The sequence below is a fragment of the Hippopotamus amphibius genome, chromosome 11 (assembly GCF_030028045.1).
Source record: "Hippopotamus amphibius kiboko isolate mHipAmp2 chromosome 11, mHipAmp2.hap2, whole genome shotgun sequence".
NCBI lineage: Eukaryota > Metazoa > Chordata > Mammalia > Artiodactyla > Hippopotamidae > Hippopotamus > Hippopotamus amphibius.
In genome coordinates, this window is record NC_080196.1 from 4,879,824 (window position 1) to 4,893,130 (window position 13,307).

Consider the following 13,307-nt stretch of genomic DNA (forward strand, 5'->3'; position numbering starts at 1 on the left):
GCAGGCATGGCCATGGTGCACAGCTAGTCTGACTGGGTTTCATCCCCAGCCTAGCCAAGGCTTCTTCGTCAGTCCATCCTAAGAAAGATGTCCTTGCTGCTTATTAAGGTTCCTAGTAGCCCAGAGCATTTTAGTATCTGAACTCCTCTAAACTCACACTCTTTTAGCCCGCCTTGGTTGGCCCGAACCGGCTGTTCCAATCAGGGGATCAACTATCCCAAGTATTTGTGGACGTCTGTATAGGCTCAGCACTGCCACTGTCCTGGTTCACTGTTGTAAGGCTCCCCACCATCTGGTTTGTGGGCTTCTCCTGTCATCCTAAGCATCCATGCTTACCCCATCTTTCCTGAGGGCCTTAGGACAGATTTTAGATTTCACTTCAAGAACCCTGCGGGTTTTCACAAGCTGGAAAGCTTTGTTTCTAGATCATCTTCCCTTTTATCTTTCATCGCTTTTTTGCTATCTCATTGGACCTGGAGACAGGATCCTTAATCTTTTCTTTCTGGCTTCACATAGCATTGTCCCTTATCTCCTTGGGGGCTGGCCTTCCCCTCCCCCTCATCCTCACAGAAGGACCTCTGCCCTCTTCAGGCCATCCTGCTTCCATGGATCTGGGCAGAGACTATGTGGGAATGCAAATCCAGAAATGCAGTATCCTCCCTCAGGAGCCTGGGGACCCCCCCCCCCCCACCAGCTTCCTGGAGGTCCTGTCTCTAGGGTACAGCCTCTCCTCGTGGGTCTTTCTTTCTTTTTTCTTTTCTTTTTTTTGAGGCGGTGTTGATAGAGGTAAGGGGTCTCTTGAATTTTCTTCCAAGAACTGTCCTGTACTTTTCCACTGAGTTTTGTGAATCCCTCAGGCCTGGTTGAACCCAAAACAAACAGGGTAGTGACTCTTCTTACTGAGCTTAATCGCAAGACGTTCTTGGTATTCAGATCATTTACATCCAAGATGAGAGGTTGGAAGTTTCAGGGTTAAGTCTGTCAGGTTGGTCCTCTCCTCTCCTTGGTTCCCCATGTGGATTGAGGTTACTTGGTGGACTTTTTAAAGTATCTTTTTTAGGTGAGGGGAGGGAGTGGGTCCACATTTTAATGAGGGTCTTAGTTATATTCTGAAAAATTTTAATTCCAGAGACCTTTCTCTCTGACGTGCGTTTTTATTCATTATGTATAGAATTGTAGTTCACTTTGCTTATTTGGAGATCTTGGCAATTTCTAGGAAAAAAACCATAAAGCTTTTCTTCTCCGTACTTTCTTCCTAATGATATTTGCCATTAATATAAAAATGAATAGCAATATAGGGAAATTTTGTTGGCTTTTTTTTTTTTTTTAAGCAGTATGTAATTTCACCTTAGGCATCTTTAAACTTAGATGGGTGGAGATGATCTGAAAGGATGTTTTGTTTGTGCATTTCTGAAACCTCATGGGAATTGTAGTAAGATGGCCTTGATTCATAGTTTAAAGGAAGGTGGGTTATATATCAAGTAAAACCGGGATTCTTACCCTACTTAATCCCGAATGAGTTTCTAGGGTCTCTGACCCCCTTGATACTGAAGGAAAATGTTGGGTGTAGAGTATGTCCTTTTATGTGTGGGAAGGTCCATAATTTTCCTCAGATCCTCAATGAGGGTCTTGCCCACAAGAAACGGGTAGTAATAAGGGTTCCTCCAAGTTTAAGGGTGGGGGGGTCTTTGGCCATTCAGGGGCTGTCCCTGTGAGTTAGTCCTTGTTTCTTTGATACTCTGTTCAAAATCCAAAGAACTTTTCAAAAGAGAAAGGCACAAAGAAAAAAGATGGAGAATTGAAGCAGTGAGGTGTAAAGAGAGAGAAGCTATTGTGGTGTCAGAAATCATTGAGGAGATGCTTCTGATAGGAAGGGCTGGTTGGAGCTTTCTCACCCCCAGCAGACTGGTCCGCCAGGAGCTTGCCTGCCTTAGGTGCTCAGTAACTGTGTAGACAAAGTGAGTAAGATTCAGGATGATAACTGGGCGTGTGACATATCAGGCAGCTTTTCTGCAGACACTCCAAAAGGGTTTGATAAAAATGTATTGAGCAAATGTTTCTTGACAGGTTTTTCTCCATGTGGCAGTCACTTTACTTCTTTACTCTCTCCAGTTTTGTACTCTTCAGAGGCTGTTTCAGAGACAGAATGTGCTGGACAGGTAGTTCTGGGAGATGCTATGTTCCAGGCTTCTCTAACTTTACAGAGGGCCAGACAGAGCTTTCTCCCAGGTCAGGGATTTGAGGCCCCTGACACCCCAGAGAAGACTTTCTCAAACTCTCTCTCTCTTTTTTTTCCGGCCGCACTCTGCGGTGTGTGGGATGTTAGTCCCTGACCAGGGATAGAACCCGTGCCCCCTGTGTTAACCACTGGACCACCAGGGAGGTCCCCAGGCTTTCTCAAACTCTTGAAGGGTGTGTGTAATTTGAGGAGTTTTCTGTATTTTCCTTATGGAAAGGAAAAGATACATCTTTGGTCCTATTTGAACTGTTACGGACACTTTCCCCATCAGTCAGGAAAAGGTGTAATAGTCACTTGTTTACATTAAGGGGCTGTTTAGTTCCATATGTTTTACTTTCAACTGTCCTCTTTTCTACCTCTGTTTCTAGTAGCACTTAGTGCTGTCTTTCCTTCTCTACCCTCTAAGGTGGTGGTCCATCAGCATCTGCTACCAGCATGCCATTAAGATGCTCAAAGCTCCACTGGCAGCCGTTGGTCTCAACCATTCCCACATGATGTTGCCCTTGATGTTGTTGGGGCATGCTTTGGGCGTTCCTTCCGTCCAAGTCACACTTGATTCTAGTTGCTCTTGCTTGGGTGGAATTGACCTAGTTGATGGAAGCTTGCTTATAAGTGCAGGCAGGGGATGAGAAATGCTGTTGTCCTAAATTTGTGACTCCTGGTGGTATAATTGGAGAAGATGAGACAGGACCCTTTCTGGTCTGGACTCCCTCTTAATGTCACCTTTTCCTGTTGTTGTAGGTTGCTCCAGTCTGCTCCAGAGGTGGTGGCTTTGAGGTGTGACCCTGCCCACGCTTGGGCCCAGCCAGTGCCAGCTCCTCAGTAAGGAGAGCCAGCTTGATAAAACGAAGAAAACAGGTCAGTTAAACTTAATTGACTTCCCTTGAGTAACAGTAGCTTTGAATGTTGTCTTCCCTCCCCTCCCTATGTCCCCATTGAGTGGTCCGTCCCTCTGCTCAGCATTCTCCTGAGGTTTTGATGCAAAACCACTGTGAAATTCTCCCTGTGAACTGCTCGTTCTTCCCGACCTAATAGCCTGGGGTGTGGGATGAGAAGTCTCGGAAAGCGGCCACGGGTCTGGCTCATAGGAAGCAGTGCTGCAGGCACCCCTGTTGCCAGCTTCTCCCTTCCCACCCCAAAATTTGGACTCTTTGCGTTTAAAACTGAAACACCAGGCCAGTCCACTTGGCCATGTCAACAAAGATGGCGATTTCCTTTCATGTCTGTGATTTGGGAGCCTCATCTGGGTTCCCAGTCCTCTCTGGTTGTAGCTAGAAGAGATTGTACTAGAATGGGACCAGAGATTTTTATTTTGTTTATTATGGTTATTATTTTTTTTTATTTGCAGTGATGGAGCTGATGTGTAGGATGGTGTCAGGCAGCAGAGGAGAGAATGAAAATATTAGGGCTATAAATATTTATAAAGAAAAATGTTCTTTGTAGATGGACCTTACACTGTTAGGTTTATCTTTCATCCCCTGAGATTGAGTATCAGAAAGTTTAGGTTGGTCAGTTCGGGTTATTGCTCTAGTGTGGTCCAGGGTCAGGCATGGGGTAGGTAGAATTGACTAATTTTGGCCACTGGCTTCTGGTTAAATTAGTACATAAATGAACCTTAATGTTAAGGTAGATTTTTTTTTTTTCTGACTGGGAACAATGGGCTACATTGTTTTACACCAAGTCCCTTCCCTTCTTCCTGTTCCATCCTCTCTAAAGGAGAACTCATCATAAGAGACAAGCGTAAACTGGAGGAAAATCTTAGAATTGGGTTGCTTCTGAAACAGCTTTTCAGGGATGAGTCCAATGACTGTTCTTTTCAAACAGTGTAACTGCGAGTTTCACTTTATTAATTGCACTTTCTGATCATAGATGAGAAGTCTCTATTTTAAAAAAAATATTACTATTTACTTATATTTAAACTAGGAAAAGAAAGTAAATGTAGGTGATCTTGGCATCATCAGTGAGTAGTGTCACACTTTACACTTTATCCCAAAGGAGGAAATAAATTTAGCAAATGTCTTCCTGTGCAGACAAAATGGGAAATGGCAAGTTTGCATGACTTTTCTCCTTTTCCACTTGGGATATAAGCCCATGCAACTTTCAGCCCTTAGATTGGTTAGCTGTTGTGACTATTGCTGGGTTTTCTGTATTTAGGACATTTAGGTAGTTTGCAGGAATGTATCTTTGATGTTATAATGATTGTGGCAAAAATTCTCACTGGCACTTTGGCTCTTTTTTGGTGAATATATTTTTTGTTAGTTTTCATATTGACTATTTCCCTTCTCTCCATTTTCTTTCCCTACTCAGTAAAAGAATTAGAATATGTTTTTTTGTAACTTATAATTTTATATTTATCTAAAAGATGTTTGCTCTAATCTATTCCTGGTCTGAAAAACTACCACATTTTTCTTCTCTAAATGTAATAATAGGACAAAAGCAAGATCATCTAAACTCCCACTATAAATTGATAGGAGGGTTAACTTTATTTTTACTGACACAATGTAATTACAATAAAGAGGATTTCTAGTCATTTATTTTATAATTTGCTGTACATTTAAACAATGGGGGATATATATTTAAAAGAATGAAATGGTTTTGGTATAGAAGGTGTCTCCTTACTTGAATCAAGGAAATAATCATACTGGTTGATTACAACGGTTCTGGGGAACTGATGATACTTTTGTTAGAAATCCTTTAAGAAAGAAAATGAAGTGTGTGTGTGTATACTTCTGTGTGTGTACTTGTGTTCAATGTTTTTTCCTAGAGAGGAATCTCCCAAATAAACTTTCAAAGATAGTCGAAATGGGAGGTTTTAAAGCACAATTTTTAGTAAGTTTAAATGGTCTTCCATATGGGGAAAACTAGATAACAGCTTTGGGGTTTGAGGGGTTGTTTGGGTTTTTTTGTTTGTTTTAATTTTGGACCAAGATTTCCTCTTTTAATGGGAAAGATGTGAGGGGTAAAGCTGGATCAGTGGTCTTAACTTTTGTGTTTGGTAGTTAGGCCTTTTACTTACCATTTGCAAAACCATTAAGTTCATATCTTCAAAATGTCTACTAACAAGGAAGGCACATTTTGTCTCTTGACAAGGAAAGTCCTGTTCCTGAGGTTCTCTTTGGCATTTGGGTAAGGGTTTAGCTTGGGACTTGTCAACTGATGGCAGCGTCACTTAATAAAGTTATGTTTGCAGGCTTTCCTGCTCTGCTGCGGGAAACGTTTGCAGCTGCTCTGGGTGTTACATCCTAGATCAACCTAGGATGAGTTGGAGGAGGAACCACAAGAAATCACATTCTTTCTGGTGTTGTTCCTAAGTATTCATGTTGCTCCTGAGGTCATGAGCTTGATCTCTGAGGCAGCTGTGGACTTGCAGAATTTAATGCACACTGGAGGATAACAGGATACATACCTAGAGAGTATCTTCCCAGATAAAATAAGGGAAGCAGTTTACCTGGAGACTTATTTCTGGCCGTACCTATAGCCATAGCACTTCTATGGAAGAAGCATAACTAGAAAAGGCCTGCAGAAGTAAAGTTTGATGTGTCCATGGGCTGTAGTTTTCCCTTCAGTCAATCTATTCTTATTACCAGGTTTCTTTGAGGTCTGACTAATCCCTCCTAGACTTGGAGCCTTTAGTGAATTCCTTTACTGCCTTATCTTTGGTTAGTTTTAGGTGGAGGCCAGGAGATGGTCAAGTGGGAGTCTGAGAGTCCTCGTGGGGGACAGCAGTAGAGTGTGAAAGTTTGCTGTATGTGTGTAAATATGAGCTTCAGAAAATAAAATACCACAGAATCGTTTTGGCTGTTGGAGTGAGGGTGACAGCACTGTAGGGAATATCAGTTAAGGGTGAAAAACAACCACAGAATGTGGTTTTGGAAGAAAAAGAAGACTTAGATGTCTCTTCTCATACTGCTGCCTGTAGTCTCGTGAATACAGTGGTCTGAGATTATGGCAAACAAATGGTTTCTGTTTTTTCTTCACTGAACATTTTTGCCTTTGCTTCCCTTCCAGTGTCAACGAGTGACACCAAGAGAAGAGAAAAAATAAAGAAGTGAACCCAGCCTCATTTCCTCCGCCACGTGGACGATCACTGTATCAGGGGACCGTCTCATAGTATATCAGCTGGGGTGGAGAATGGAGGTAATTGGCAGTAAGAGCCGGGTTTTTCTTCTTTACACTTTCTGGGGGTACAGGTATATTGCATACTTGCATGTTTTAACAAATAGTCTTTTTTATGCTGATTTGAAATTTGGTTATAGTGTTGGGTAATAGCATTGGCTTCTCAGTTGTCCTAACAGTTCGGGCTCCCCATTAAAATCATGGTATTGTAGCCTGGAGTTAAGTGAAAGCTGAAGTTTCTCATCCTTAGTTGTTGGGTCTAGAATATGCACGTAGTAATGAGTTAGGCTGTTAGGAGGGGGCTAGTCAGATGGCAGCTCCTGGGCTTCCTAATTGCTGTAGCCTTTCCCACTCTGCCTAATGAAAGATTGGGAAAGGCAAAAGGACCTGCCTTGGGCAGCTTCATTGGTGGCTTAGAAAGGAAGCAAGATTATCGGTTTGGTGTGACAGCTCTTGGTTTAGATGAAAGCTTAAGTCATGTGTGTCAGCCTGAATTGAAGAAGGGGTTTTAACCCGACTGCAGTGGTGGTAGCCATGGCCACTGCCACCTGGCTCTGACAGGAGCCTAAACTTCCCAGTGATCACATCAGCAATTTCTGATTTTCAGTTCTATGGCCGAGGCTTCCTAGAAGCTTAAACCCTTGTCCCAATGACGTCAAGTTCACCCGTTGGCTTGGAAGGTTCAGACTTGTCTTCCATCAACACTATGATGTCAGCGGTAATGAGCGTAGGGAAGGTCGCCGAGAATGGCGGGAGCCCCCAGAGCATCAAGTCCCCCACGAAGACCCCAGGACCAAATCGGATTGGCCGAAGAAACCAGGTAAGGATTTGTGTGCCTGGTGGTGGCGTCCTTGAGAGCATTGGGAGAAGGATGTCCCCTTCAGCCCCAGCTTCCTAAGCCAGAACCTTGGATGTAGTCAGCACTGAACAGACATACCCAGAGGCCATAAACTTTTCTCAAGAGCTAACATCTCATAGCTTATGTCAGTTTTCTTTCATAGAGAAAATTTTCCATGCCATGGTGTCATTATTGGTGAAAATATTATTCTCTGCCCTGTGATTTGATTTGAATGCAAGCCTTCTCCACAGGACAGGCAAGGCAGAGAACTCAACTTATTCCTCTCCTGTGACGTGAGTTGTTTCCTCATCCACACAGCTGGTTAATTGGGGTTTTGATGCCACCTCCTTGATTTTTTTTTTTTTTTAAGTGTCTCTAGATTAGGTAGCGATGAGTCCTGGTTCTGCTGGAGCTGCCCTTTGGCTTCCATCCTTGACAGAGCACACGATGGGGCTCCAGAGAATTCCGCTCCAGATGCCATTTATTCCTCTTGAAACTTCAGAGACCACTAGGGGTGGGGAAGAGTACATGGGAGGGCAGGGGTGTTATGCAAGACCGTGTCTCCTCCCTTGGGAACTAAGATGAGTGTCTTAATTAATGTACAAATGGGGCACTTGAGAAGGTGTTGCTGTCCAGCAGCAGCATACTCAGCGGCACTCGAAGCTCAAGGAGTGAGGTGAGCTGTTCTCTTCTCCACTGTGCGTCCACGTGATGTGAACGTTCCGTGTTTGGCTTCACTGATTTAACGGGGTCCCACCAAACCCTCGGGAGAAGGCAATCTTCTGAGTTTGTCCAAAGACTGGGGATGGACAGGGAAGTAAACCTGTTGGGCTTTTGTGAGTTAATTTTTCTTTTTTTATTAACACTCCCATAGTGACTGTCCTTATACAGAATTGTCTGAGCACAGCGTGATAGTTTTCTATAAATTTGTAGAAGTACAACATGAATTATGGCTTTTGATACAGTGTGCCCTCCAGGAAGAGTTGTCCCAGCCTAAAATCCCTCCAGCAGCATAGGAGTGTCTGTTTCTCCACCTCTTTCTCAAGGTGGAAGACTTGGCAAGAGTCAAATGATGCTTTAGGTTTGAAGCATTGATACTTTTTCTCTCTTTTTCCCCTTGTCTCTGTGTGCCTCTCTTCCTATGGCTACCTAAGAAAATTCTCAGCCTGTTTGACTGTGGCCTGAGCCAAGAAGGAGTGCTAGCTCTGGGAAGAAAAGGTTTATTTCCACTCTCATGTGACTGTCCATCATCCATCCATCTATCCGTCCATCCCTCCATCCATCCCCTCATTTCACAGTATACACCCACCTTCTCCTTCCAACCACGTACTGCACCAGGTGCCAGGCTCTTCCTTAAAGAGCCCAGCATCGCCCCAGTGCAGGCAGAGTTGGCCCAAATCCAGGCTCTGGTCCCTTCCCAGTGATTCAGAGACAGTAGGTAGAGCTGTAGCAGGGACCCACGGCACCTCCATGCCTGCATGATAAATGGAGGTGGCTCCACAGGGGTGCCTGGGCCATTTTCCACCCACCCACCTGTGTCCTCTGGGGTTCCTCCGGGCACTGGCTTAGTTTTTGAAAGGAGGTCTGGGCCAGAGGTCGGATGGGAAAGACAGTGCATTAAAAAAACAAGCGCGATGCAGGAGAGAGAGTGCAGAGTGCATCGTCCTTACCTGGGATGGACAGTAGGGCTGAGAGGGTGCCCTGGGGAGAAGCCCAGCAGCTAGCAGAGTTCCAGGGCAGATTAGCTACAGCCGGAAGCTAACAAGGGTGCCAGATTGTTTCATTATGGAAGGGTTAGTTATCACATTAGCTGCTAATTTTATCTGTCAGCTCAGGAAGCATGCTTCTTCCACCAGCATGGCCACAGGCACTGGATTCAGCACTCTCCAGTAGGGCCTCTTCCAGCATCACGGTGCTCCCTTTTCTGTTTGATTTGTTTTTAAAAATAAAATCTGAGTCTGGACACTTTCTTTTCCCAGCGGTTATGGGTGTCGCGGACCTGTGCTGTGGTCTGCAGCGTGCCACTGCCCACCTCTGGGAACGATCGGCCTCTGCTTCACGGTGAACCCAGAGTCCATCCCATTAGCCCCAGGAGCCACTCAGAGTGTCTGGTGTCTACCTCAAGGGGAACACAAGATGATTTTTTTAAAAGAAGTTTGCATCCTCGAGCCTGGCTACTTGGAGGCCTGGCTTTTTAACATATATTTCCATCCTACCGATGAATCTCTTTTTTAAAAAAATAAAAAACAACACTTTTTGGACTTCCCTGGTGGTCCAGTGGTTAAGACTCCATGCTTCCACTGCAGGGGGTGCGCAGGTTAGATCCCTGGTCGGGGAAGTTCCACATGCCGTGCAGTGCAAAAAAGAAAAAAGCCCACTTTCTTATTGCTAATCTAATAATTTAACAAAAATACCCCAAAGACCGAGTTTGGGCCCAGCTGTGAGGCATCCCTCGTTATTATGCGAGTGCTCTCACTTTGTTGTTACTACTTTTGGTTTTGGTTTTTCTGTCTGGTGGTTCTTGGCCCTCTCCGTTCTGACTGTAGTGCAGCGGGCTGAGACGCGCTCTGCCTCTGAGAGCAGTGGATATGGGTGATGACTGGGCCAGGCTGCAGGGTTGTGTTTTTGTTTTTGTTTGTTTTTTAAATTGTCTCCGGGTTAATCAACTTCCTTAGAATTCATATCTGTGATTTTTTTTTTTTAATTTGAGGAAAAAATGTGTAGCGTACCTATTTCTCAGACCTAAGGTCACAGACTAGGAGGTGTATGTATATTGCTTAAAATGAGGCTTGTTAGTCTCTGAAGAGTCAGAGGGACCCACTGTAGAGCCGCGTGCTAGACCCTGTCCTGCGTTCACTCCACCCCGTCTGGTGCCATTTGTTTTTATGGTCTTCAGGGTGACTTTTATTTTTGTCATCTGTCATGAGCCAACCACAAGGGTGTTTCCTTTCTGTGCCTTGGGGTTACTTCTTTTTGGGTCAGACTTATATAGCCTAGTGGTTTAGGGCATGGGCTGTGGAACAGCTGGCCTGAGTTTTAATCCTGGCTCTGCTGCTTAATAGTTCTCTGATTTGGGGCAGATTACTTGCCTCTCTGTACCCTAGTTTCCTCATCCCGAAAATGGGATCTATCATAGTGGCTATCTCTTAGGGCTGTGTGAAAAAACACTATTCTGTGTGTGCAGAGTTTAGCACGTAGTAAGTGTTCAACAATTGGTATTGTTTGCAGGGAACAGAAACTCATTCAAATGAGTGCAAGAAAAAAGAGGTCTATTGAAAGATGCCCGGGAGTCCAGCCCTAGCGATGGCGCCCTCCCTCACTCCTGTTTATGCACAGTGCTGAGCAGGGGCTCACAGAGAGTAGAAGGGTCCTGTTGACGTCCAATGGCACACCGGTGGGCACTGGGGCCTTCCACCCTCGGGACGGTGGGTTTTTGTCCTTCGAACTCCATTCCCTCTCATGTGTCTTGGGGGCCTCAAGACTAGATGGAAACTAGTGACTGGAGCCTGGGTCAGACTTGAGGAGAAACACATCCCTTTTCTAGCTCTGCTGTGACTTGATGCTTAATTTTTCACCGTCACTGATGATTAACTAGATGGTATCTAACAAGAACTGATATTTATTGAGCACTTACTCTGTACCAGGTACTGTTCTAGTGTCTTCCACATGCTGATTGGTTTAATCCTCATCACCACATAATGCGGTAGATGCAATAATTTTCCCTATTTTACAAATGAGGAAACTGAGGGCAGACCAGACAGTGACTCGCCCAAGCTCATACCCAGCCAGGCTCCAGGGCCCATGCTCTCAGCTGCTCTGTTGCTATAGCTCGTGTCTATAACACACATGAGAGACATGCGTTCACTGTGAGTTGAGATGGATTCTTCCTTTTATTCTCACTTTTCAGGAAACGAAAGAGGAGAAGTCTTCCTATAACTGTCCCCTGTGTGAGAAGATTTGCACTACACAGCATCAGTTAACTATGCATATTCGCCAGGTTTGCCGCTGCTTTTGTATTTTCTTTGTTAAGAGAGGGGAGGGGATTTTATCTTAACTGCTGTTTAATTTAGATTTAATCTAACAGTTTTGAGGGGTGGTTATGAAATAATTTTTGTGTGTCTGTGTTATTGTCACAAAGTCCCAGGTCAACACAGAATGTCTTTTCAGAATTTAGCGAACATCTAAGTAACTAACCACATATAACAGGAAACTTTTCATCATGTGTGACTTGTCAGCATGAACCAAATCTCCTCACAGTACAGTGAGGTGATGGATGTAGACCTTGACGCTGTATATTGCTGTGAACTTACGTCATGCAGCAGGGAATTGCCTTGATTTGGGATCTCTTTCGGCTTATCTTCTTTGTCATGAGATTCATTCTTCTCCCTTGCCTGCTATGGCTGGTTTGTGACAAGTACTACATCTAGAACAGTGAAAGGTTGACAATATTCAAATCATAACGTGGTACTGAATAACAGCATCATTCAGTAACTTGGATTTGGATAGAAATGTTCCTTCTTAACATATTTAAGAGGCCAGAACTCTCTAGACCAGGCAGGTTTCAGTTCTCTTTCTCTGACAGCTAGACTGAATCATCAAACTAGAAGAATTCATGTGAGGACCAAACTTCACGTTTGCCTCATAGTTGAGTCTTTCTGCTCATGTTAGTGTTTGTGGTCAGTTCATCTATATGTGTCTCTAAGGAAGACCTGCAAAGACTCCACCTCTTTCTGAGCCTTGCAGAAGTACTTGTCAAAACTGGAACACAGGAACGGAAGATCAAACAGAATATTTATTTGCCTATGGTCTTGATAGATTTTGATGTTCGGGAAGATATTTTAAATGAAAAACAACAAAGAAAATAGCTGAGAAGTGTTAGCTTTTTTTTTATTTAAAGCTCTGAATTTGCATTTTATAGTCACCATGTTTTGACTTGTCTTCCTTAAGTGACCACTGCCATCATTGCTTTCTGCAGCACAACACGGACACTGGAGGGGCTGACCATTCATGCAGCATCTGTGGGAAGTCGCTGAGCTCGGCCAGCTCCCTGGACCGCCACATGCTGGTTCACTCTGGGGAGAGGCCTTACAAGTGCACTGTGTGTGGCCAGTCTTTTACCACCAACGGGAACATGCACAGGTGGGTGAGGGCAGCCTTTGCCTGCTAGCTAGAGCCTGGAGGTTGACAGAAAGCAAAGTAGCCTAACAGCCATCTTGCCTAAAGGCGTGAAGAGTTCTGTTCACTGAATGGAAAAGCCAGAGATGGTTTTGTTTGCCCACCATGTACAGTCTCCAGTGTGTCAGAGGTGTCTGCTCAAAGAAACAGAAGTACCTGGGCTAGGTCTTTGGCCAGTGGGGGAATCTTTAGGGTTGATCCTTTGTCCATTGGAGTTTCTTTGCTTGGGTGCCAGAGGTGGGCAGCTTATCAGACACAGAGGAACCCTAGAGGATTAGCAGAGTAACCCTTGCCTTCTTAAAGCTATTTATATACATGCCTACCAGAGAACCCTACAGGGTGAAAAATTGCTGGAGCCTGTTGAATGACTAGTTAAGTGGGCTGGTTCTAGAGCTTCAGGATAAGATAGGATAAAATGAAGAAAGAGAAAATCTGATAAATGTTAGGAATTTACTTCCTGAGGGAGAAGGAGACTCACTGGATGTGGGAGAGAGCTCAGTGGTGGGCATATTAAAATGTTGTGGGAGGAACCAATGGAAAATGTACTTTATAGAATGATTACTTATGTTTTAAGGGGTTAGAACAGACTTTTTTAAATGCTTTCTTTTTTTGCACAAACATTTTTAGGAACATTGGAAATCTAGGAAAACGTTTTAAAGGGACTCAAAATTTTACCTTTTCAAAAAATCAGGCTATTTTTATTTTTCCAAATTCCCCTTTAGGCATTTTGTTGATTTCTTTTAAAACATTTTTTTACATATTTATTTCAAAATAAACTTTACATAGTTGTGAAATTGATGTTTTATCATATATAAATACTCAGATGAGATGGTCCAGTTTATTCCACCTAATACCATTTTATGATCCACTGAGGGTGTATTTGGGACATGCTGGTATAGTGTTAAATTTCTGGCTTTTGGGAATTAGGCTCCTGATTTC

The 13,307-nt window shown here is 43.8% G+C and overlaps 1 protein-coding gene across 8 annotated transcripts in view; it reads left to right on the forward strand.

The window, feature by feature from the left end:
- Positions 1-13,307, forward strand: part of RREB1 (ras responsive element binding protein 1) — a 167,930-nt gene that overhangs the window by 97,471 nt on the left and 57,152 nt on the right. For all 8 annotated transcript variants that reach the window (XM_057698432.1, XM_057698435.1, XM_057698433.1 and 5 more), the window contains 5 exons: positions 2,981-3,097; positions 6,248-6,376; positions 6,963-7,175; positions 11,101-11,190; positions 12,169-12,332. In XM_057698432.1, coding sequence (XP_057554415.1) covers positions 7,005-7,175; positions 11,101-11,190; positions 12,169-12,332 — 425 coding nt within the window. In that variant the 5' untranslated portion in view covers positions 2,981-3,097; positions 6,248-6,376; positions 6,963-7,004. The remainder of the gene's footprint in view (positions 1-2,980; positions 3,098-6,247; positions 6,377-6,962; positions 7,176-11,100; positions 11,191-12,168; positions 12,333-13,307) is intronic.